Source organism: Paramormyrops kingsleyae, chromosome 1 (assembly GCF_048594095.1).
Source record: "Paramormyrops kingsleyae isolate MSU_618 chromosome 1, PKINGS_0.4, whole genome shotgun sequence".
Lineage (NCBI taxonomy): Eukaryota > Metazoa > Chordata > Actinopteri > Osteoglossiformes > Mormyridae > Paramormyrops > Paramormyrops kingsleyae.
In genome coordinates, this window is record NC_132797.1 from 43,561,147 (window position 1) to 43,588,130 (window position 26,984).

Consider the following 26,984-nt stretch of genomic DNA (forward strand, 5'->3'; position numbering starts at 1 on the left):
TTTCCTCTGAAAATCATACGTTATATCGAAGTTTACGCTGTAAAGGTGTACGTTCTAAGCGATACCGGCAAATGGAATAATGCATTACGCGAATTCGGGACATCGAAATTTGAACGTTGTATTGGTGTAAACGTTATAAACAGGGTACGTTGTAACGAGGTTCGACTGTAGTGACGACTGTTGGGGATCCACGACAAGACGCCGCATTCAAAGGGGGTAAAAAAAAAACAGCCAAGATATGTTCAAAATAAAACTCTCCAAAATCACCAAAATAAGTCACAAACTCTCAGGAAAGAAGGAAAAAACGAACTCACTGTGTCAGCAAAGGAATTGAGCAGCTGTATTGTGTTATTAATTTACCTAACTTTATCATCTCCTTTCCATGCAGGGACAGATTAAGTTGTGAGGGGAAAAAAAAATGGAAGAGTAAAAAAAAATGACGTCCTCCACATGGGGGATCCTAGGAAGTATCTGCCAATATCCCACTACTACTAACACTAGGGATTATCCACTATGGCCGAATGAATGCGAAAACCGGTGTACAAGTGTTAGTAAGAATTTAATAAGGGTTACATATGCACATAGGCAATTTAATATGCACGTACCTATAACTTGGGGTATAAGAAGACATAACCTGTACATGCAGAAATATTTTTTATGTCTGTGATTACAATATAAGATGTTTTGACAAAGGGATATCCATTCACTTTCTATTAGTGTGACATTGAACCAACTTTTCCATGTGACATTAAACCTGAACTTGATTTGAGCAAAGACTTAATAAGACCCTGGGCAAAGCATCTGATCTTGCAGCACTTTGCTTTTTAAATGATAAAAAAGAAAGTGGGTCAGGATGCATTCCCCGTGGAAATAAAAGAAAAAAAAAGTTAACATATTTTGCTGTGTGAATCTCCAACAGGGAAATCATCTATAAATAAATCAAAACCACATGTGCAATGTGCAGTGCCACAAGGGAGGCAGAGAAATTGCATCAACTGTTCATAAGCAGGGGCTCCTGGTGGTTAAAAGTAAATAGATGTATGTAAACTTGCATATGAAATTTCCATTATAATTTGAAGTGCTTTCCATTGTACAGTATATTTGTTTTTGTTATTTTCCTTCTACTGAAATACATTAGGTCATCCAACATAACGAAAGTCTACATTTTTGTATAAAGAAAGATTTCTAAGACTGATATTGTCCTCTTAGGTGAAACTTCCTAATTAGGTCAGAGTAGGAAACTTAATCCATCCAGAGCTTTTCAGCTTTGTTCACGGTTGTGGCTTTGTTAAGGAGCCTAGGGTGTCTAAATACATAGTAGCATGGGGGACATGGTGATAGATATAGCATACTGGAGGTACAAAACTGCATAAAATTACATTATAGCAACGCAGCAGATTTACCATATTTAAGCAGACAAAAAGGTGAAGCAAGAGACCGACTCACCAGAATTAGGGTCAGAATTACCATCTGCTTCAGTCCTCTTGTCAGGTGAAGCCTGTTCATAGAAGTCCTCCTGTGGCTGAACCAGAGGGAGAGGGTGTGAGAGGAGCGTTCCACTGCCCACAGGCTCATGGTCCCCTAGACCACTGTCACTGTAGCTTTCCTGGGAGCCGTCAGGAAGGTGAAACGTTACACGTCGCTGTGACTAGAATGAAGAGTACAAAACATACCTGTCAGTGCTCCTTGTTTGACCCTAGCATGTTTCATAAACCTGATATCAGTTGATAGACATATTGACTGAGGATGGATAAAAAGGTCAAATGGATTCATGTGCATGTCACTAAAGTTTTTACTTGGTTGTGAGGAGCCTTTCACATGTTAAATTTGTTCTTTCTTTCAAAAGGAATTCTTCAGTTCCAAATGAAATATAGCTATTTTCCCTTCGTAACCTCATGGGTTGAATTATTTACCTAATATCATGCATTTCTGCAACCACACATGCTCTAATGCAAAACATAATTTAAACAAATTACATTTATTTAGTAGATGCTTGTGTCCAAGATAAAGTACAAGTGAAGAAAGCATAAGGTCAGAGAGCAAGAACACTCAGCATCCGTGGAGCAGTTCAGGTTAAGGGTTCAATGCTGACATCATTACTCTGCTGGCCAAGGGACCTGAACTTACTACCTTCTTGACATAAGCACAAATCCCTAACCCTACACACACAAAGTTTCATTTCAAAATCATTTCTGCAAGGAACCTGATGCTACAGAGACCTCACTCGAGCAGTAACAGCTGCCAATGTCAAGCCTGATCTGTGACTGACATTTGCTAAGTGCCCCTGTGCTAGCAAAAACCTACAAAAGCACAGTACTTTCGAAAAAGACTACGTCACTCTTAGGGTGGTATTTTAAAGGGCTGTCGGTATAACTCTCTCACTGCAAACCTGTGATTTCCAAGTAGCCTTTGACAAAGAGAGTGCCAAGGTGAAAAAATAGGTGTCCCCCTCCCTCTCATGGGTTGCTTTCAACACATGGCCCAATGAAGAAATTCCCCAGATGATCTAACAGAAAGTTATGCACCAGAGCATTCTTTTATTTAATTAATTATTTATCTTTTTGATGTAATGAGTGCCTCCTCTCACATTTTAATTCCAGATTGCTGCAGCCACCCAGTAATTACTGACAAAACCAAAGGTCACTCCATTTCAGAGAAATGCAAATCACTTCATTATGTACTTTAGGACATTCAGAGAGCTTGTGACATTCAAACAAAGCAATGGGCATTTCTGCTGTGCTGTTTGGAGAACAGATAATAGATAAACAGAACATTATGCATTGCTAAATTATAAAAAAATTGAGCATCAATGTAATAAACAGTCATGAACTCATGTCCTATGATTGAATGAATGAATGAATGAATGAATGATTGATTAAGTGACAAAGTCAAGTGTTTAACTGGAAATAGCTAAGCTGTGAAAAAAAATAATGTGTTTGGTAGGGGTGTAACAATACATCGATTTGTATCGATATATCGATTAAGGTGCGATCCGATGCATCGATGTGACCGCATAAATATCGATACGTGCGTTTTTATTTTCTCGCCTGTTCCAGTATTGTCTTCACAATCCACTCCGACGTATACATGGTCTACACCAGGGGTGCCCAATACCTCGATTGCGATCTACTGGTCGATTGCAAAGGTAGTGTGGGTAGATCGCATGGCATAAAAAATAGAGGATGGATGACGCATTCAACTGCACCAGCTGCTGCAAGCTACCGAGTCGCCTAGTTAGCCTCCAATTTATTTCTACTAAACTTAAGAAAGGGTATAAAAATGAATGGGGGAGCTGGACCAAGTAAGAATCCAAAAACCTACCACTTCCATACGGAATGGGAGGAGGACTGTTTTTTTTCCACCATGTCATATTCAAAGTGCATTTGCCTCATCTGTCAGTCTACCATTGCTATTCCGAAGAAGGGAAATGTGGGGGCATTTTCAGACTGTTCATAAAAACTACGCATAATAGGGTTAGGGATTTGTGCTACAATATAATGGGATTAATTAAGCATGTGTGCTTGCATAACCATTTGCATTTAATTAAAACTCTCTCTTAAAACACCAATCGATGAATGTCTAGAAATACACTCAATTTTAATTACCATAGAAATCTACATGTTCACACAAAATTCAAGCAACTTTAAATGCAAAGCATTCACAAGAAATTAGTTGTCAGCACTTTACACATTCAAGTAAGAGTTGATCAAACTGCCTTGCAGTTTGCATGCAAATGTGTGTGAAAAATGTAAGCAATTGTATAATGATGAGATTTCAGCACTTCAGACACTCAACGAAGAACTGATCAAAGTGCCCGATTTTGAGTTTTCCTTTGAAATGTGAATAGCAGAGCTAAGAGAATATATAAATAGTGAACATGAACTAGTGTTCAGCATTTCTCCATAGTAATATGCAATGATTACCTAATGTATAGCTTTAATGTATTATATTATATTTATTATATTTAAAGAATAATACAGTATTATTTTGTAAAGGCATTACATATTAATATTGAATTGCATTATTTGAAGCTACACCAAAAATAAATCAATAATTCTTAAAACAAACCAATACTGGTAATATATTACCACAACACTATAAGGAGGAAAATAAATTGATAAGCCCATCCATCCAAACCACCTGACCTGGTCAGGGTTGTGGGGGAAATTAATAATACTTAAGTAAACAAAGTTAGAAGCTTATAATAAGGCACATTAAGTCCTACATGTCCTTACCTGCCTCATACCCTAATGACTCTCACTCTGGGGAAACAATTAAAAATTTCAGGCAGCAAATCCACTGCCAACAATATGGTTATAAAAATGAGATGTGATGATAGCACACATCTACAATTGATTTACTTTTTTGCTAATAAAAGAAAACTGTCACTAACTGAATCCCTGACACTAATCTTTCATATTATGGGTTGCAATGAAATATAATATAGGCTTCATACTGGATGGCTGATTTTAGGAGAAAGTGCATCATAGTGTCAACTACTTTTTCCCAGTATTCTCAATTCATATACAATCAGTTTAAAAGTATTGAAGCAGAGCATTTAATTTAATATTCTAGATTAAGTTAAAAACTACTCAAATGAATGACCATAAAAGTGTCATATTTCATAAAGACATAAGATGAGTATCTCTTTAGTTCCTTTGTCTCATTTAGTAACCTGCCAGGTATATAACAAAGGGGAATGTGATCCTCTGTAATTATGTTCTGCAGCAAAGTCTCCATCTTTTGGGCAGTTGGAAATGTTGTGTCCGTAAGGTAACACACAGATTGCATACGATAAAAAAAAATAAGATAGACGGAGACCAAGTTGTGCTGTAGGGAACCAAACTTTTTTTAATCAAAATAACAATCGCACACTTCTCGAAGACTTCACCTGTGGGAAGGACCTTGCCTTTCTTTTTAACTCCCTCCCGACGCTTTGAATCCTGGGAGTTGTAGTGAACATACACATACACAACATTCCTCCCCAGAAACCTTGAACTTCTCTTAAATTTTTCCTCGACTAGGCTTCCTTTGGATACTCTTTACCTATCATTTCCTGCGTTCAGGAGCTCGCCTGACTCCTTGTGGTCTTGTGCTCAGTGGTTCATCCCCACACTCCCGTAATTCATCTCCTTCCAGTTCAAGACTGGGTGCAATCTCAACATTCTCAGTGTTTTTGCATATTACTGAATTCTTAGTTGCAATCAGCTGGTCTATGTGCTTCTTGCTTGTTTGTCTTTCTACATTTACCATATAAGTTACAGGACCCAGTACTTGCTCTATTACACCTGATTTCCATTTCTTTCCATCTCCTTCCCGGAACAATCTAGTCCGAACACTTCTCTTCAAGAAAAGTTGCGAAGGTGTTTTCCCTATAGATGTGGACGGGGTGTTCCTGTAACTAAACAGGAAACTATCAGTTCAATCTTGTAATGAACGTCCTGAATCTTTCTGCTTTAACAGTGACCGTTTAAAGGTCTGAACCAATCTTTCTGCCAATCCGTTAGAAGCTGGACTGTATGGCGCAGACTTAATATGTTTAACCCCATTAGCTTCCAAGAATGTCTCAGACTCTTTTGACACAAACTGTGGGCCATGAACGACCACTTGGGGAAACCCATACGCTGCAAACAAACCCCTCATAGCATCTATGGTAGCTGAAGATGTGGTACTGGTGATCAATTTAACTTCTGGCGAACGTGAATAAGCATCACTAACCAACAGAAACTGATGCTTCTCCTTTTCTGCAAAGTCTATACAGTATGAATTCATTCCCATGGTCACTCTGGCCATTTCCATAGGTGCACTGGCGCCTGGTTAGGTGCATATCTAGTATTCTGACAATTTGGACAGCTATTCACCATGTCTTCCAGTTCCCTATCTAGACTGGGCCACCAAAAATGGCTTCTAGCCAATGCCTTTGTCCTGACAATGCCCAAATGTTCTTCATGTAGCTCTTTTAACAGCTGAGGTCTCAATGCTGTAGGTATTATTGCACTTAAACCCACAACACACAATCTGCTTCTACCGTGAGTTCCTTATGTCTATTCCAATACGGTTTCAGTTCATCGTCTATCACATGTTTTGGCCATCCATTCTGTGTTAAATGTCTGACTTTGCTAAGTGTTTTGTCTTTATCTGTCTCTTTCTTTATGTCTTTTGCGGATACCGGAATTGATATCAACCAAGACACTCTAAATCCTGGGTTGCTTTGTGGCACCTCTCTCTGTAAGGGTAACCCGTCTGCATTCGCATGTTTTAATAAGGCCTTGTAGAGTATGTCATACTGATAGGCTGACAATAATAAAGCCAATCTCTGTAAGCGAACAGCAGCTAATGCTGGCACCCCCGTTTTTGGCCCTAGAATCTTTATAAGTGGCGGATGATCAGTTACCAATAGGAATTTCGTACAGATAATCCCTAAATTTCTGTACCCCGAAAATGATCCCTAATGCAGCGCCCTGAGCTCTGTGACATTCTTAGGAACTGGAGCATTGGCTATCGCTTCCACTTTTTCAGGCACGGGATGTAATCCTTCAGAGTCAATTTTGTGTCCCAAGTACATTACACTTGGTTGACCAAAGCTACATTTGTTCTTATTTACCCTAATGCCCCTATCTTGCAGTCGTTTTAACACCTGTTCCACATTTTTCCAGTCTTCAGTTTCTGATTTCCCTGTTATCAAAATGTCATCAAGGTAACATACAACCCCTGGTAAGCCTTGAAGTATTTGATCCATAATGCGTTGGAATATTGCTGGTGAACTCGCAAATCCATAGGGTAATCTATTCATTTGGTAGAGTCCTTTTTGTGTATTGATGGTCAAAAACTTCTACCTGTTGATATGTCTAAGTGAGATCTAGCTTTGTAAAGCATTTGCCACCAGCTAACTTGGAAAACAGATCCTGTGTTTTTGGCAGAGGGTATTAATCTACCTCTAACCACAGATTTATGGTTACTTTGTAGTCAGCACAAAGTCTAACTTCTCCATTGTTTTTAGTAGGGCTGGGTATCGATTCAGATGTTCCGATTCGATTCGATTTTCAAGTTCTTAATTCGATTCGATTTCGATTTTTGATTCGATTTCAGTTTTTGATTTGACAATATGAATGAATATAGATTTAATACAAATCCTACATTTATAAAATAATAACTGTGTTCTTGTCCACTGTAACTTTATCTTTCTTGCGCAATGTGAAATGCTTCCATACCTCTGACTTTTTATTTGAAGGTGTGGTTGGTATCGGGAACGCACCTGAATCCGCCATTTTATGAATGAAATGAATGAATAACGGACTCTCCATTGTAACATAGCGCAAGGTAAATAAGGGGATGACACCTAGTGGATTAGACTAGTAATAAGATTAGCGTAAATCTTACGTTTAATGCTTGTGTAAATAAATATCGAAAAAATCGATACGTGTCCATTGAGAATCGATTTTGAATCGACTACATTTTAAAAAACGATATATCGAAAAATCAATTTTTTTGCCCAGCCCTAGTTTTTAGGTATACATACCACTGGAGTGGCCCATTCATTGTATTCTACTGGACTGCGAACTCCACTTTCCTGAAACTCTGCTAACTGCTTGTCAACCGCTGAACTTAATGCATAAGGCACTGATCTAGCCTTGCAAAATTTTGGAACTGCCTTTTCCCGTATCCTTAGCTTTGTCTTCACTCCCGAAATTACTCCTCGATATGCATTGAACACTTGAGAGTATTTCTCATACATCTCTGTAAGTGGATCTGCTACTGGTAACTGATTCACTCTGGACCAGTCTAAGCACTGAATACAATTCCTCCCCATTAGTGTGGGACCACTTCTCTTTGACACTAATAAGGTTAAATGTTCTGTTTGATCTCCACACTGCACCCTCACTTGGAATTTACCCATCAGTAAAATGAGCTCTGCTGAGTACGTTTTTAGACGCATATCACAAGGCTGTAGTTTGCACTTTTTAAATCTCTGTTTGTACAGCTTCTCTGAAATTATACTCATAGCTGCACCTGTGTCTACTTACATTTTGATCTTAACATCATTGCCCCTGTATGGCTTTACATACTCACTGTCACCTTTTACTGAAAACAGTCCAAAGTCTTTTATAGTCCCTAGCAGCTTGACGTCTGCACAGTTCTCTGGCCTTGGGCGCTCTCCTCGCCCATCCACCATTGCATCAATGGGGAATGCTGACCGTTTAGTCAGCGCCGCAGTTGTTGACCCCCTTTCTGGTGATTTCCTCGCAATGTAGCGGGTCTCTTGCTCTGCTGTGATTTTCCTCGCATCTGCACGTGGATCGCTGCTATGGTTGCGGAATTCTTTGGTCAATGCGTTCCTGCACGCCTTTTCTAGATGTCCTCTCTTGTTGCACGCTTACCACTGGAAATCTTTGTATTTGCACCTTGCTGCTGGATGTCCCGGTCTTTGGCATCGGTAACATGTTCTCTCCGCTGGCACTTGGCTTTTGTTTCCTATCCGGCTCCGTTTTTCTCACATGAGCTGACTCTTTGTAGCTGCTCACACTATCAGTTCTCATCGGTGTTTGCTGGATCGTTTTAAAACTGCTAGTGGTGGACTCAAAATTATTCACAATGTCCATTACCTAAGCCCATTTCAACAGTTCTCCATAAGCAGCACTTAACAGCTTAATTCTTAACTCCTTACTGCTAATTCCGTAAACCAGCTGATCCCTTAGCTGTTCTTCTAGCTTTTCGCCAAACTCACACATTGCTGCCAGTCCTTTCAACGGGGCGACATATTCTGCTAGAGACTCTCCACCTTGTTGCTTTTGTGCACAGAAGGTGTAACATTCACTTAAAACGTTTTTCTTTGGTACATAAAAGTCTCTCGGCGCTCTACCTACTATATATTTATGTATAAAAATATTGAGTATTATTAATTATTATTATTTCCCTTTGGGATAAAGAAAGTATTTTTGAATTGAACTGGGATTTTAGTTCCTTCACCTTTCTCTTTCTCAGCTCGCTTTTCGGAGGGAAGTTAATGTCGTAGTTTTAATGAATAGTCTGAAAATGCTGCTCCACATTTCCCTTCTTCGGAATAACAATGGTAGGCTGACAGATGAGGCAAATGCACTTCGAATATGACATTGTGAAAACAGTCCTCCTACCATTCCGTATGGAAGTGGTAGGTTTTTGGCTTCTTATTTGGTCCTGCTCCCCCATTCATTTTTATACCCTTTCTTAAGTTTAGTAGAAACAAATTGGAGGCTAACTAGGCTAGAGTTTTGCAGCAACTGGTGCGGTTGAACGCATCATCCATCCTCTATTTTTTTATGTCATACAATCTACCCAGACTACCTTTGCGATTGACATATTGGGCACCCCTGGTCTAGCCTGAGACTTGCCTCCAGGCTCCTGCCATCTTGAGTAATCACGATGGATTTTAACCATCTAGCCAACTGAAAGTACAGAATAATGATACGGTCATCAACTGAATGACTACCGACTGCGGTACCGATATCGATTTCATTTACGAACTAACCAACAGAATTAGGCAACTCGATTGCATCAGTTTTATGTACTCGCTCTGATTGTGCAGACAGTAAACTGGATTATTCTAGGCCTACCTCTCTCTGAGTCTGAAAGCAGTGCGTGGACGTCAATTTTATTCACTGTGAGACTTCTGTTAGTGTACAGTGTAAAATATTTTTCCTACTGGCAACCTATAGTATTAGTTTAGTCATTTGTTGTTAATAATTATCATGTCTGAACTTCAACTGGGGAAAAAGCGTATTAATTTGTGGCTGCACTTCTCAGTCATCCCGGGAACTATGAAAGGAAAATGCGATACATGTGGGCAGCAGATCTCATTCCGAGGTGGATCCACGTCAAATTTAGGGAAACATTTGCATGCAAAGCATCCGTCAAAAGTTGAAGATGTTGCACCCTGTCATAAAGCTGCAAAAAACGCAGGAAGCTATGGGAGGTATTTTCTGCAAAAAATAAAATGAAAATGAAAATGATAAAAAGAAAATACAATCTCCACTTTGCCATTTAGTTTCCATAGTCTGTGCGCAAAAATCCTGCAAAAATGAAAAAGAAATCAAAATAACACCATTTGCATTTTCATTTTCCACTCAGGCACGAGTAATTTGTGCAAAAATTAAGTATAAAATTAAAAGAACACTTTGTCTTTTCATTATCTCTTTTGCATTTTCATTTTCAATATACTCGCGGTATTTTAGTGTCATAATTAAAATGAAATCGCTAATCGGTAAAAGAAAGAGAAATATCGACTTTGCATTTGCTTTATCTTCACAGCATGCACATTAACTGCTAAAATGAAAATGAAAATGAAATCTTTTCATCATATTTACTTTTCTGAGGCTTATCGGTACATCTATGACAATATTAAAAAGAAAACTCAAAATGGATAAACCGAAATCAAAGTGCCCGTTTGGATTTTCATTTTCAGCACAAACAGCACTGAGGCTGTAAAAATGAAAAGACAAACACAAATGAGTTACAGCGCCATCTACTGCACTTTGACTTTTCGTTTTCCATTTAGCATTTTCGTTTCCTACTTTTCATTTTCGTTTTCAAGTTCACATCATGCAAATATATGCTAATAAGGCGGGTGGGTCGATGGGCGTGTCTACGACTACAAACCAGTAAGGGTTCAGTCCCAAAAAGGCAGCTGGCAGGAGAAAGTGACGTCACAGGCACCCGTCAAGGCAGGTAGCGGCAGCTGCCACTTCTTAGCGGCAGCTGCCACTCCGTTACAGGCACCCGTCAAGGCAGGTAGCGGCAGCTGCCACTTCTTAGCGGCAGCTGCCACTCCTTAGCGGCAGCTGCCACTCCGTTACAGGCACCCGTCAAGGCAGGTAGCGGCAGCTGCCACTCCGTTACAGGCACCCGTCAAGGCAGGTAGCGGCAGCTGCCACTCCGTCACAGGCACCCGTCAAGGCAGGTAGCGGCAGCTGCCACTAAGGAGCTTGGCAGCTGCCAGTTCTTAGTGGCAGCTGCCAGTTCTTAGTGGCAGCTGCCAGTTCTTAGTGGCAGCTGCCAGTTCTGTCCGTCGCTAGTGGCGCTTAACAGTGGCAGGTCCCGTTCGAATACAGTGCCTGCCGGGGTACAGAGACAGCCACCGCCGCTCGTGGAAGTAAACCCGAGATGCTGTGCACGGCTACGATAAACTGGAATACGGAAATAAATTGAGGACTTGTTTAATCTTTGTATGACTACGAATTATATTATTGTTGCTGACTGTACATCTCTTTAAGATAGTATTTGAGAAAGCAATGATTGTACTGTCGCTAGTGGCGCTAAACAGTGACAGGAGCCGTTCGGGAACAGTGCCTGCCGGTAGTGGCAGCTCTAGTGGCAGGTGCCGTTCAGATACAGTAGAGAGGCACCTATCCGCCAATCCTGGAAGTAGCTTAAACCAGAGATTCTGTACATCGGCTAAATGATCAACTGCAATAGTTCGGTAAAGTTGGGACGATATTGGCAGATTCGAACTTCGCGGCTCAATAAATCTTAAACAAAACGTTCTTACAACACAATATACGGGTCTATTTAACAGTGGTAAGGTAGACAATGAGCTACAACTGGATTTTCGTCCAAACAATATGTATTTACAGAAATACGGATAACATTGCTCCCTATGAGCAGTCCGCTGTCTGAGGAGAGCTTAGGTACCGTCTACAAAGTGCAAATCGACAACGGATAATGTCAATAACTTCGCTTCCAAAGAGTGAAGAGCCACCAAAATCACTAAAGGCTTTTGGAATGTTATCATGGTCATACTACACCCCTTAGTTTGGTGAAATGTACCTAAGTCTATTTCTAAAGAATTTATATTAGGAATAACATTCAATAACTTTGCTCCTATCAACTGTACTACCACCAAAATCACTACACACTTCTACAGTCTCATTATGGTCATACTACATCACTTAGTTTGGTGAAAAAAGCCATTATTATTAAATAAAATGCAATAACTTTGCTCCTATCAATTGTAGCGCCACCAAAATTACTATATACTTTTGCAATTTAATTATGGTAGGACTGCACCACTTAGGTTGGGAAAATGTGGCTTAGTTTATTGTTAAAGTATAGTTTATTGGCAATAAAATTCAATAACTTTCTTCCTATGTTACTGTTAAATAGACCCGTATATTGTGTTGTAAGAATGTTTTGTTTAAGATTTATTGAGCCGCGAAGTTCGAATCTGCCAATATCGTCCCAACTTTACCGAACTATTGCAGTTGATCATTTAGCCGATGTACAGAATCTCTGGTTTAAGCTACTTCCAGGATTGGCGGATAGGTGCCTCTCTACTGTATCTGAACGGCACCTGCCACTAGAGCTGCCACTAGACCTGCCACTACCGGCAGGCACTGTTCCCGAACGGCTCCTGTCACTGTTTAGCGCCACTAGCGACAGTACAATCATTGCTTTCTCAAATACTATCTTAAAGAGATGTACAGTCAGCAACAATAATATAATTCGTAGTCATACAAAGATTAAACAAGTCCTCAATTTATTTCCATATTCCAGTTTATCGTAGCCGTGCACAGCATCTCGGGTTTACTTCCACGAGCGGCGGTGGCTGTCTCTGTACCCCGGCAGGCACTGTATTCGAACGGGACCTGCCACTGTTAAGCGCCACTAGCGACGGACAGAAGTGGCAGCTGCCACTAAGAACTGGCAGCTGCCACTAAGAACTGGCAGCTGCCACTAAGAACTGGCAGCTGCCACTAAGAACTGGCAGCTGCCACTAAGAACTGGCAGCTGCCACTAAGAACTGGCAGCTGCCGCTACCTGCCTTGACGGGTGCCTGTGACGGAGTGGCAGCTGCCGCTACCTGCCTTGACGGGTGCCTGTAACGGAGTGGCAGCTGCCGCTACCTGCCTTGACGGGTGCCTGTAACGGAGTGGCAGCTGCCGCTAAGAAGTGGCAGCTGCCCTTACCTGCCTTGACGGGTGCCTGTGACGTCACTTTCTCCTGCCAGCTGCCTTTTTGGGACTGAACCCTTACTGGTTTGTAGTCGTAGACACGCCCATCGACCCACCCGCCTTATTAGCATATATTTGCATGATGTGAACTTGAAAACGAAAATGAAAAGTAGGAAACGAAAATGCTAAATGGAAAACGAAAAGTCAAAGTGCAGTAGATGGCGCTGTAACTCATTTGTGTTTGTCTTTTCATTTTTACAGCCTCAGTGCTGTTTGTGCTGAAAATGAAAATCCAAACGGGCACTTTGATTTCGGTTTATCCATTTTGAGTTTTCTTTTTAATATTGTCATAGATGTACCGATAAGCCTCAGAAAAGTAAATATGATGAAAAGATTTCATTTTCATTTTAGCAGTTAATGTGCATGCTGTGAAGATAAAGCAAATGCAAAGTCGATATTTCTCTTTCTTTTACCGATTAGCGATTTCATTTTAATTATGACACTAAAATACCGCGAGTATATTGAAAATGAAAATGCAAAAGAGATAATGAAAAGACAAAGTGTTCTTTTAATTTTATACTTAATTTTTGCACAAATTACTCGTGCCTGAGTGGAAAATGAAAATGCAAATGGTGTTATTTTGATTTCTTTTTCATTTTTGCAGGATTTTTGCGCACAGACTATGGAAACTAAATGGCAAAGTGGAGATTGTATTTTCTTTTTATCATTTTCATTTTATTTTTTGCAGAAAATACCTCCCATAGGAAGCAACTTGGCCATCAGTTCAAACATACCAGATGGAGAAGCCAGCAACACGAACAGCGCTGTCATGGTTAACAATGAATCCATCAATGCCAACCAGCCCGAGCCTTCGGACACTCAGACTGCACCAAGAGCTTCAACCTCTGATGCAGCAAGTCCTGTAGCCAGCATCATGTCGAAATCATCATGTCAAACCACCAATCAACATCAGCAGCAAAAATTAACAGGCTTCTTTGTACGTCCTACATCAGTCGTCCGTCAAAAGTGTCTCAACTTCTTGCTGCTAAAAATGATTGCACGTGATTTACAGCCATTCTCTCTTGTGGAGGATAAAGGATTTCGTGACTTCATGGCTGCGTTAGATCTGTCCTTCATCATACCATTCCGGTGGACGCTGACAAAAGACCTGCTTCTGGCCGCATACAGAAACGTTGTTGTAGAAGTTCAGTGTTTGTTGGATAATGCTGAATGGGTGTGTTTGACGACTGACAGCTGGACATCCCAATGCACTGAAAACTATTTAGTGTTCACTGCACATTTCATCACCAGCAATTTTGAAATTGGGTCATGTTTGCTGGAATTGCTAAAATAAACTGATCATCATACTGCCGACAATCTGAGTGATGAGTTGAAACGTATTATCAGTGCATGGAACCTAACTGGCAAAGTTGTTGGTGTGGTGACAGATAACGTGCCAAACTAAGTTGCAGCTTTCACTAAAGATGAATTATCACATGTTCAATGCTATGCGCACACCCTAAATCTTATAGTCCAGAACACCGTCAATGGCTTACAAAACCTTAAGACCAAGGTTAAAGCCATTGTTGAACATTTCCGTCTAAGTACTTTGGCTGCAGACAAGCTTAGAGTGCTGCAGGAGCAAATGCAGCCAAACAGCACCATACTGAAATTAAAGAATGAAGTTGTAACTAGGTGGAAGTCAACTTATTACATGTGTAAGCGTGTTTGTGAGGTCCAGGAACCACTGAACGCTGCTATTGCAGTACTACATACTCCAGTCACTCCTCTGACTGTTGATGAATGGGCAGCACTGAAGGAAGTATGCGCCGTATTACGACCATTTGAGGTCGTAACATCAGAAATGAGCGCAGAACAGAACGTGACAATATCAAAAGTCATTGTTCTGACGCATGGGTTGATGTCAGCCTGCAATAAAATAAAAGCTACCCTCAGAACTACGATCGCCCAAGAGCTAAGCATGACACTTAGTGATGGATTACAGAAGAGATTTGAGCCATATGAAAGCAACGACAAACTTGCAAAGGCAACATTTTTTCACCCACGATTAAAAAAAAAAAATGAGTTTGATAATGAAGCCAACTACATCAACGTACACAGAAGCGTCACTGCTACACTGACACGAATGTTATCAAATGCAGCAGCAATGTCCGGACCTGCATCAGCTTCAATCCAACAACCAGCAGAAACTGAGACATATAACTCCACAGCTTAATTTTTTTAATTAATTTCTATTCTACATTTTTTATAACTCTGGTCACTTTGAGAACTATAACAAACTATAACGATAGCAGTATAATGCAGACAGGCATGTGTCTTCGTGGGAGGTTAGTGGGTGAAGCCATTTTTCACAGGTTTTTATGGTTATTACTTAAGATGTATTTACAGGAGCATATGGTGCATCTGGGGGTGCAAGGCGGTTTTGGGATATTGTTTATTTTGTATTTGATTTATTATTTTGGAATAACAGTGTTCTTGTTTAGTTAATTGATTTCTGATTATTGTTTGCTATTAAAACATGCATGATTTCTGATTATTGTTCTGATTGTTAATTGTTTTGGTAATGGTTCCTCTGGTGGGCAGGGCTACAGCTTGCCTTAGGCTGTATTAGGCTCCAAGGCCTTAGTTTGAGGAGGGTTTTCATGATGGAGGTAATGTGTTGTGGCAGGTATGTAATGGCTGTTTTGTACAGGGTCTAGTAAGACATAGCCTGGCAAACTTATGCCTATTTATTTTTGTTTTGCTCGGTTTTTGTTTGGGATTTTTGTGATACTGCTGTTACCCTCATGTTGCCTGCATGGATTTTAAGAAAAAGGGAAAAAAATAGAAAAATGAAGCCCTTCACTTTTGTGGGAAACCTATTGGGCCTCTTTTGTCTACTCCGCCTCGGACTATCCTGTCACACTATGTGTTTTTTAAAATCAGTTTAAATTTTACGTCCACTGCTTTTGCCTGAGTGCTGCATGTGTTCTCCGAGACAAACATTTTCATCCCTGCTGTTTAAATCACTCTTAAAAGGGTTCATGAGAAATTTATGTTGAACTTCTTTTTTTGTTTTATAAGTACCCCAATATTTATTACAATAAATCACATTGCAGTATTTGAAAAATTTCCAAAACTGTGCTGTCATAGTATATTATACAAAATATTTTATTTCTTGTTATACTATCCTGAGCTTGTTGTATCTGTTCTTCCGGATAGATCACAATTAAAGCTTGTGTCGCTTCATTTGTCAACACATCCATTATTATTAATTTTATTATTTTAGTTATGTCTGTGACAAATACATGACTGGAAAAAGCCCAATACTAACAAGCTGAAAGCTTATTCAAATAAATAAATAAATAAGTATGATAATTGAGTACTTTACATGCCATTGTCACACACACATTATAACTATACTTTGCCGTCAAGCATAAAATGTTCTGATGGTAAAATAAATAATAAATATGTACAGTGTGTGTGTCTGTTTGGGTGGGGCATTTTTCTCATTAAATAATAAACAGCAAACTCTAAAATATGTGCAAGATCCCACATTGCTTGTCCATATTGTGTGATGCAGTGCCTTTGGCAATGCTGGCTTTCAGAGTTACTTCAATACACTAACATGATCATCACTAAAGCAGAACAGATAGAAAAGCTCAGGACTGATACACTATGCATCTATCAGGTTGTTGGGCATCTAAGGCTTGTGGACTTGTCCTTTTCAAAATCTGTACATACAAATGCAAAGAGGGCCTGGTAATCATGATGAGAAAACTTATTAAAAGGCAGTAAGGAAAACAAGGAAATCAAAATAAAATGCAATTGAGGAGAGCTAAAACACATATGAAATTATGCATCCAGGCACAGCGTAAAATAAAGCAGGAGCTAGGACATGCTTGGCATGTTTGAGTGGTCAAAACTAGCAAGGGATTTTTGGAGAGATGAATAAGGCACAAGCAGTGTTAATTAGCACACAGAACCACATTCACAGACCTCCATTTCACAAAATATATTCTGCTATATTGTTATGGGGATGCTTTTCCCTTGCTGGGACTTCAAAATGCAGCAGGATAGAAGGGAAAATGAGGAAGAGTACACATAAGCAAAGCACTGAAGAAGAACCTGCTTCACTCTCAAGAGATGGAGATCCAGCTATGAGCTGGACAATGACCATGGCTAGAAGACAAGGAAGTGACTGTCACAGAGTTTCCCACTTAAAACCCAAGACAGGAACACATTTAAGGGTGTGACTGGATTTGAAGGCTGCTCTTCTCCAACACCATTCAGCCTGACTGAGCTAAAACAATTCTCCTGTTGGTTAGACATTTCAGATTTTAAAAACCAGGAGACAGAAACTAAGACTCGTGGCTCTAATTGCTGCCAAAGTAGGGTGATGTATTTTCCCTCATTAATTGGAATTTCACAATCAATATCCTCTGTTTTTTCTTCAAAACAGAGGATGTTGATTGTGAAAGCAAAGAATATAAAATCAATTTAATTTAAAACAAAAAAGAGGACTATATGAAAGCCAAATCATGAATTTATTATTATTATTGTTGTTGTTGTTGTTGCTGTTGCTAATGTTTACAAAATTAAATTTCATTTGATATTTATTAAAGTATTAATTAAGTATTACAAGTATCCTTTCAAATACAATAGTTGAAAACACAACCTGGCAACTCTGAAGTTTAGTTCAATTCCCTCATGGACATGTTTTTGTACCTTTAGGCAAAGGCATTTAAATGGCTTCAGTTAATCATGCGGTTGTGATGAGTAATCATAAGGCTTATTTTGTGAATGACAAAAGTAACAAGTGATCACATGAGGTTTTTTACTAGAATCATTTGCATGTTTTAAGAGCTAATTATTGCTCAACCTCCTTATGTAATATTTCTCAAAATCAGTTATTTATGATATTATACTAAAATACAAAATCAATCTTCATCCAACATAAGCCTCAATAACTGCATGATGAAAACCATTTCTGTTATTGTGCATCATTCAAATAATTGCCTATATTTATTTTTTAAGTAAGGCATAGCTTTGTTAGGCTGCTCCTGAAGTCTTACAATTGCTTCTGGAGGCTGTCATGCAAACAATCAAGCATTGGTCTTAATGATGCCTTATCCTACCTATGGAGCACTAAGCTAGTGTCTATTTTGGAAGGGCTAGTGTACTGTATAGGGCAGACTACATCCTGGACCAGTAGCCCCACATATATTGTCAGACAATAGAGTCAGAAAAGGGGGAATCCAGACATTCATTGTGAGGACTGATGCTGGAATGAAGGTAGTAATGCCAAACCACCATAGTATTAAACCCTATTGATGAGTTCAAAAATAGAAAAGGCCAGATTAGGGTACTAATTAGCAGGGCACAGTTTCAAAAAGTTATAACGACTACAAGGAAACTGACTAAACTGATAACTCACTTTCCCAAGTGTAGCTTTTGATAAAGTCAAAGTAACTCCTCAACTGTAACATTCTAAAAAATGAAATGCCCCTCAGAGATCAATTTCTCTGCAGTATTGATTGTAATATTGAACCAAATATAGTTCATATCAGGTTGGTTTTACAGATGTTTGACCTGAAATTCCTGCATTTTGCATGACGTATACTCATTTAACCATTTCATTTTGTATTTTTAAGGTGCTTTTTTGCAAGTACTTTTTTGGAATTCTCAATTACTTTATCATCATGAAAAAATCTCTTGGTATGTAACTCACTGGTTTAACAGTGTTTAATATTCATTAACTCATCTCATGAGGAGCAGGGTGAATCAGAAGGGAAGTGTAACACTGCCAAAACATGCATATGCATATTTAAGACATGGGTAGAAATATATATGAAATCAGAAATATGGTGATACGGGTTTTGTTTTCATTTCATATTTGTTTATTTATTTGTTTATGCCTTAATGGACTAAGAAAAAATACACACAAAGGAGATAAAGTCAGTTTGCCATTTACACATTTAAGAGACACACTGGCTTTGAATTATCAGACAGCTGGGAATCTCTCCATTTCTTTGGAATGTTAAGCAGGGACAACTAATTAAAGAAAAAGGAACATAAACGTCAAACCATTCCCAGCTCTATAAAAACATTGCATTAACAAAATCCTTATTTATGTGCCACTACTAAAAGGTTGCTGAGGAAAAGGAAGGAGGATAATGTCAGGGGACCATCTCAGGGATCATCAATCTATCTTTCTTAACAGTCTATAAGCTCATATTATGTAAGCGTGCCACATAAACTGCAAATCCCATTTCTCTGATGAAAATATAATAAATGTATAGTCATCCACAAGGCATAACCCTTCCATTAGCAAATTAAATACACTGTTCCAACTATTGTCTAAAATCGCTAGCCTTAAGTAGCATTTCAGACATGAAAGTACAATAAAACAGCAGATATATCACTGGCTCAAAGCTCTACAAATTCATGTAATAAAACAGGAAACAAAGTTTTTGTTCAACAAAAATAATTACACAAACAAAAAATTCACCCACAATAAATAAACTGCAAGCTGTTGATCATAGGTCTAAGTAACAATTATTTCAAAGGTTCCCAGTTGCTTGGAATGGTAGAATTACCCAAGAACAACAGCCTACATAGTGGAAGAAGCCTATTCTTGGATTTTTTATAAAGACTGTAATCAGCAGTGTGATCTAGGAAAATCGGTGCTTATGCATAGCAATTACCGGAATTTCAAAGCAGCAGAAGCCAAAATAGAGGATGATGCAAGTTCAACATTATTTTGTTTTATGCATAATGTATAGGCACCTGATGGCAAATGGCTTATTATTTTGTGTTCATTTATATAATTAATTATTTCAAACAGGTGTCACATTCTACCATCAAAATTTATTTGTGCTGCAGTTGGCCAAAGGAGGCTTTTGGTGAAATGAAGGAAATGGTTACCACCTGCCCTGAAATGGAAGGAAACAAGAACTCAAAGTATCCTGGGGAAATTGTGCACAGGCTAAATTGCTGTGGAGCACTTAAATAATCTGTCATTTGTGGTCTGGGGGCTTTATCTGGCTTTGTACTTAGGTGAAAGAATACTCAGTTGCCCATAAAGCAGAGCACTTTATCATCTTTTTTGACTGAAAAAAATATTTAGTATGCACTGCTATTTAGATGTAAAGCATCACCTGCACAGATGTATAATAATCATCTACTCACCCTAGGCTTACAACAGGCACATTATTTCATTGTTAAAATTTAAACTGCCATGTGAAATCTGTTTGATATGTATGCATTTTTTAAAAAAAAAATTCTCTTGCAACTATGGTTTTCTTTGTCTCATTTATGCATTCATGTATTTATTTGTATCATATAAGTATGATATTGAGAAACCCAGGAAGGATCCCTTACTTAATAGCTGGAGTACAGCGAGATATGCGGTTGTGTTCTTCTACATGAGCCTTTCTGCTCTCTGAAAGTGGAGGCTCAAAGACAGTGAGAGCAGGTCATGTCAGACTGATAGATATTTGTGTTAGATAATTTGTTTGTGCTCACCGGAGACACAGTTACAGCTGCCAATAGGAATCCCACTGAGGATGGGCTTTGCCATCAGCCAAACTGTATATTTTTGGATTTTCTTCTGACCTCATTTATGGAGGCCAAAGAATGCAGAGAGTAAGTATCACTTTACACAAGAAAAACAGCTCCATAAAACATAATCCCCCTGCCTGTTTTTTTCTTTTTAGTGAATTTTTAGTGAAATAATTTCTAGACATTTTAACAATTTCTAAAACAATTTAAACAATTAACTTATCCTTGTCAGTCTGAAATATTTAAAGGCAACAGAAAGGTTCCATCAATCTATCCATGCATGTCAATCCCAGTCAGGGTCACAGTGGCAGAGCCTATCCCAGGCAGCACGGGGAACAAAACTGGGGATGGGAGTGCCACAGCAACTTATTCACACACCCCCTTAGTTTGCTAATTAAGAGACACCAATCTGCCTACCTGCATGTGCTTGGACTGCAGGAGGAAATTGGGGCAGCCAGAGGAAACCCATTTGGCATGGAGAGAACAGACAAACTCCCCCATATTGAAAGGAGGTGGGATTCCATGCCTTAATGCTAGACATGTGAGATTTAAGGTACTAGCCACTGAGCCACTGTACTGCCCTTTAACATTTATTCACTCAGAATAATATACGACACCTTAATGATTGAATACCAGCTAAGTAAAATAATTCAATTCCTCTGTGTACCCCATCAGTAGTAGGGAATTATTGTTTAACTGCACATTCTTGACAAGGTCAATTCTTTCACTTCTACACTAAAAATATATAATCAAAATGGATGTTGAAGGTTCAAAATTAAAATTCATATATTGAAAATATCCTTACTGAAATTCCTGTAAAAATGAAAATGTGCAAAATAAAACCGGAATCGCAAATGTAATGTTAAATGAATGAATTAAATAAATCCAACAGTAAAAGCAATTATCCACTGCTAGAGTTACAGCCCATTTCAGAACAAAATACCATAAAATTATCTTCCTACAAAAAGGACTATCTAGTGATAACAATTTAATGGATGAATTGGAGCCCAACAGAAATAATTTAGCCTCTGGGGCTATGATTCCCCTTATTGTCAATTGTTGCCTCATAACTTCAGCACAACAGCACTGTAAGGACAATTAAACCAAGTGGACTAGTATCATCTACAATAAAAAACAGGCTAAATAAAATGAAACACTATGTCATGTTAATTTTTCAATAATTTCTATACTATTGATAAATCAAGTATAAATGATTTACTACTTTTATAACTTTACTACACGTGGACCTAATCTATAAAAGTATTACATGTTTGTTGGGCAAACAGAGTAACTTCTAATCTGCCCACTGGATGAAACTCATGCCTTAAAGGCGGAATTGGGTACTTCTTGTGATAAAAGATGACCAGTGACATGGAGTTGAGAATGGGTTTGAGAAAAGGTTGGAAAATGTGGTTCTGATTTTTTTCTTTGGTTTTGGCATTCAATTGGGCTATGGATTTGTTTTTATTCTCGGCATTTTATAAAAACTTGCTTCGGGTGTGTGGGTTTTTGCTTGTTTATATGACCTTTTTGAGTCACTTATTTGTGTTTATTTTTTATACTGTAAGGGACTATCCTTTTTGTTTTGTAAGAATTTTCTCCTATGTTTGTTCACAGAGGGAGTTGGGAAACTGGGTTCTATGATCATTTCAGTTTGACAGGACATTTTTAATGGTTTTACCCTTGCTCACTGTAGAAATATAATGGTTGTACACACATAAATGAGCTTAGAATTCATTTGTTGTTTTCCTGAATTATAAAAAGGATTCAAAAATACTTAACAAGACTATGAAAATGAAATGCTTTTTAATGCTCAAAAAGTGGCTGGCAGTTTAAAATGCACATTATTAAGTTATGCAAGTTTATTTCATTTACACATCATTTAATAAGTAACAAAACACATGCATTAGAATCACTCTGTTAATGGGTGTATAATTGTATAATATAGAGCTGTAATTCTGTGTAAGGTGAGAGGTGGGTAGCCGAGGGAAAAGATTTAGCCAGAGCATCAGTTTAATCTAGAAAAACTTGTGTATTTTCTTAGCAACCTTTGCTGAAACTCAACAGAAAAAAATATGTAAAACTGTTTGCGTAAATGTTTATTCAAAGTCACATATCTCTCATCCTTAAAAATACATTTTAAAATCTAACTAATATAAATTGTGTACAGTTCCACCTTTCCCCAGCATTCTAAAAATGCACTGCTTCAAACTCCAGACACTTACATATTTATGCAAAATGTCTGATGTGCTCAACCTTTCTAAGGATCTCGAAGTATTCAACTGAAAACAGCCCGACCTCCTCTGTTAATTACAAATTACGCAGTTCTCTGATCTAATGGTTAGGCCACTTAAAATTAATAAATTGTTTTACATGACTCAAACTTCTAAAATATTGGTGAGTAGGGTATTTTATATTTTATATTTTTAGCGAAAAGACGATCGGCAACAGAGATATACTAAAACTAGGAAATTAAACTTTAATTTGTCATTATCTCAACATTTTAAACTCTCAACAGTTCAAACAATTACAAGAAAAGAGAAACCTTCAAAACAAATGCCTAGTCTAAGTGTTTAATGGTCTTGCCAGAGAATGGCCCAATAAAAGCGTCCTCCTGACAATAGCAAAACAACAGCACTTCCATTGTTTCAAACAATAGAAGTGCTGTTGTTTGACCTCAATGAGGGTCACTATTATTGGACCACCCTACAAGAGACTACTTGCTCACAGTGCACAGGATATCAGGATTTGGCACATTGACGATCTCTGACAGTTTTTGAGGCGAAAAAAACGGATTTTTTGAAAAATATAAAATATAAAAAAAATCGAGGCGGCACCAAAAAATTGAGGCGGGCGGCCATGTAAAACAATTTATTAATTTTAAGTGGCCTTATGTGAATGGCAGAGCATGTGAGCGGAGTGGAGCGGTGAGAATTTCCGCTCCTCGCTCATGAGGCTGTTGGCTCCGCCCGCTCCTGCGCTCTAATTCGCACTAAGCCGCTCCGCTGAACACCGCTCCTCGCTCCGCTAAAATTTCCTCCCGCTCCAGTCAAATCGCTCCACGCTCGCTCCAGTTTAAAAGAGGGACAAATAATCTACATGCCTAACAAACATCACCTTAAACCGAAGCCTTATATCATAAAGAAATCTGAGCAATGGCAACATTGCTACTCAGAAAATATTTATTTTTAAGCAACATATAGGCAACAACGGACAGGTTTGGTAATGGCATTCCACACAAAAATAGGCTTAAACATAAAGGAATCTATGGAGGGAAATCCAGGACATTTTTCGAAAGGAATTGCAAATTTGCAATTGCGTTTTCCATATGTGGACGCATAAAGTGCGACATAATTCAAATGCAATTGCAAATTTTGCATTACCGTTTGCTTTTAAGTTTTCGCGAACGAATACTGACTGTCAAATTTCAAATGAAAAAGCAAAGTCCATTTGCAATTGCATTTCCCATGTCTTACAAGTTATGAGCCTGTCATATTTAAATAGCAAAATCAATTACCACGTCTGCTTTTCCACTTTTTCTGCATCGCGTATGTAGCCTGTAGTGATGCACGGGTTGTCGCGTAACCCGCGAACCCCGCGGGTCGGGTTGGGGTGGGTAAAGAAACTGTTACTTTATCTGGGGCGGGCCGAATAATTTCATAAAAGCGGGACCCGCGGGTTGGAAAAATACCCGACCCGCGCATCACTAGTAGCCTGCCAAAACTCAAACGCAATCGCAATTCATTTTGCATTTGAATTTCCGACGCCTTACACGGAAACCTGTCAATCAGCGTCAGGGGTGGGTCTATACTGTGGGGCGTGTTTGTATGGGGGAGTGACGTCACTCGCAGTCGACGACCAAAAGGGGTGTATGGAAGTAAATTAATGACAAAAGTCGTTGTTGAAAAAAACACGTTGAATTACACTTATCGAATAAAAACGCATTGCATTAATGACGCTTTGAATTTTTGGGAACTGTAATTTGTGCATACATTTAAACATTGAACATTTCAACTGAAAACATTTCAATTGTAATTTCATTGCTTAAACGTTCAGTACAAAAATATTCGACTTCCAAAATTCAGTTCCAAAACATACGTATTTTAAAGTGCATGTTTATAATTCAACCACATGAATTCAGTTAATTTAATTTCGCCTCAAAATAAATTTCAAAAGAAAAAATTCAGTTGGAAAATTTCCATGTGATTTATTCACATCTTTATTATTCAAGCAGTAACATTCAGTCCTCTTATTTCTGCTTTACAATATTCAATCCCGTTATTTTCGCTGTTTCAAATACGCTGCTACAATTTCAGTGGTTTAAAATACGGTCCGAAATTCAAGCCTCTACATCCGGGACTGGCAGGATGAGCGATAGATTGCCGATAGAGTTCTCTTCGGGAACCGCGGTCAAAATGGAGTAAGCGATCAGTACAAGTACTGATTGACTTAGCAGCAGATTTTCGTTGATTGTGTTATTTATGTTTCTTGTCGTTTACTGGTCAATACGATAACTTATTGCGCCGCCAACTAATAGGTTTTTATGTAAGTAATTCGCTAGCTGCATTAATTATCACCAAACTTATCTTGCTAACGTAAGATGCCTGCGGGCAACTACAAGGTCCGCTAGCTTCCAAGCTGGCCAGCTAGGTAGTTGGGATGGGACAGTCGACTTGGGGACTGACAGGTCCGTGATGTCGGCGGTGACACCAGAAGGGACCTTAATAGCACTTTGAAAGTATGTTATGCCTAATTAATTAAGGGAAAGACGGTGAAGATGAAACGGCATCCGACAGGGCTGGGTCTTGAAATATCGCCTCGTGTTTATGAACATTCATATCGTCATCAGTGTATAATATCATGCTAAACATTTGTTTTCTTACATTCTTACGTTTGAGTTTTGGCAGGCTACATACGCGACGCAGAGAAAGTGAAAAAGCAGACATGGTAATTGATTTTGCTATTTAAATATGACAGGCTCATAACTTGTAAGACATGGGAAATGCAATTGCAAATGGACTTTGCTTTTTCATTTGAAATTTGACAGTCAGTGTTCGTTCGCGAAAGCGAAAAAGCAAACGGTAATGCAAAATTTGCAATTGCATTTGAATTATGTCGCACTTTATGCGTCCAAATATGGAAAATGTAATTGCAATTTGCAATTCCTTTTGAAAAATGTCCGGGATTTCCCTCCATAGGAATCAGTGGGCTTAATAACCTAAAGAATATACAGGCTAAGCATCCACTTTTTAAATTCATCAATTTTTTTCTGTTGATGCTGCTGCTGCGTCTCTCTATAAAATAAAATTTGACTGACCTACTTTGAATGACAAAACAAATTTATTTGATTACAAATATTTACTGTATAGGCTTTTATACTTTAATCTACTTTATAAACTTGATATGTTACAACTAGAGTTGAGCCGGATACTCGGCTGAAACGAGTATCCGGTACGGATAAAGCACTTTTGACGAGTACGAGTATCATACGAGTAATACAAGTCAATATCTGTGCTCGGATTGAATAAAAATTCTCATTGGGTAGCTGACTGTGTCTGCGTTCTGTGATAGACTAGTCACAGCGCCCCTCCCCTACACACATACAGATTTATTGTGTTGCTGTGTCCCGCTCTGCTCACTCACACACAGAACACTGAGAAGAGAAGAGAACAGCGCTCTCTCTCTCTCTGTCGCTCCCTCAGTCACTCAGGATCGCCGGTTTTTTTCCGTTAACGTTTAGGGTTTCTTCAGCTTCAGGTTTGTTTGTAGAATGCGACTCGCGTCTCTGCCTGTCGGAGTTTTTTTTTTCTTTTTTAAACCGTCAGCTGGCTCTAGCCAGTTTTTTTTTACTTCACGCACTGAGTGTCTGACACTTTCTTCCTGTATTTTATAAAAAAAAATAAAGGTAGTTGTGGTATAATTAATATTACAAATTAAGCTACACACACAAACACACACACTCCCCCCCCCTCTCTCTTTCTCTCTCTCTCTGTCTCTCTCTTACTCACTCACTCACACACACTCACACATACCTGGTGTGGAAATAAAAAAAATAAAAAAGAACCAAAAAAAAAGAAATCACACTGATCATAAAAAAATTTAAAGTTAAAAAAAGAAAGTTATGTTGAGATGAAAACTCTTGTTCATTACATTTTACTTCATAATTGCAACCGCATGTGTTGTATTCATTGTTGCAAAACTTGTTCTGTATATAGTTCGTTTGTTATCGTGATCAAAACCACTGATCTGAAGCTCAATGCTGATGCTGTCATGTAAATAGTTTTCTAATCAGCAATAAATATAACAATTTCTGATCAACCCATATCAATTGCATGCTTAAAATAACATACCGATTAAAGCCCCACCCATTTAAAGACAACCCGACCCACTTCCAGGTCAAACCCCGCCCACTTCCGGGTTAGGCCCCGCCCATTCCGAGTACAGATACAGATAATTCATATGGTTAACAGATACGGATACAGATACAGATAATGCTGT

At 38.6% G+C, this 26,984-nt stretch overlaps 1 protein-coding gene across 3 annotated transcripts in view; it reads right to left on the reverse strand.

Moving 5' to 3' along the window:
* Nucleotides 1-26,984, reverse strand: part of LOC111838542 (protocadherin-9-like) — a 313,609-nt gene that overhangs the window by 156,530 nt on the left and 130,095 nt on the right. For 2 of the 3 annotated variants that reach the window (XM_072715947.1, XM_072715951.1), the window contains exon 3: nucleotides 1,447-1,648. In XM_072715947.1, coding sequence (XP_072572048.1) covers nucleotides 1,447-1,648 — 202 coding nt within the window. The remainder of the gene's footprint in view (nucleotides 1-1,446; nucleotides 1,649-26,984) is intronic. The other variant, XM_072715948.1, reaches the window with a different exon arrangement.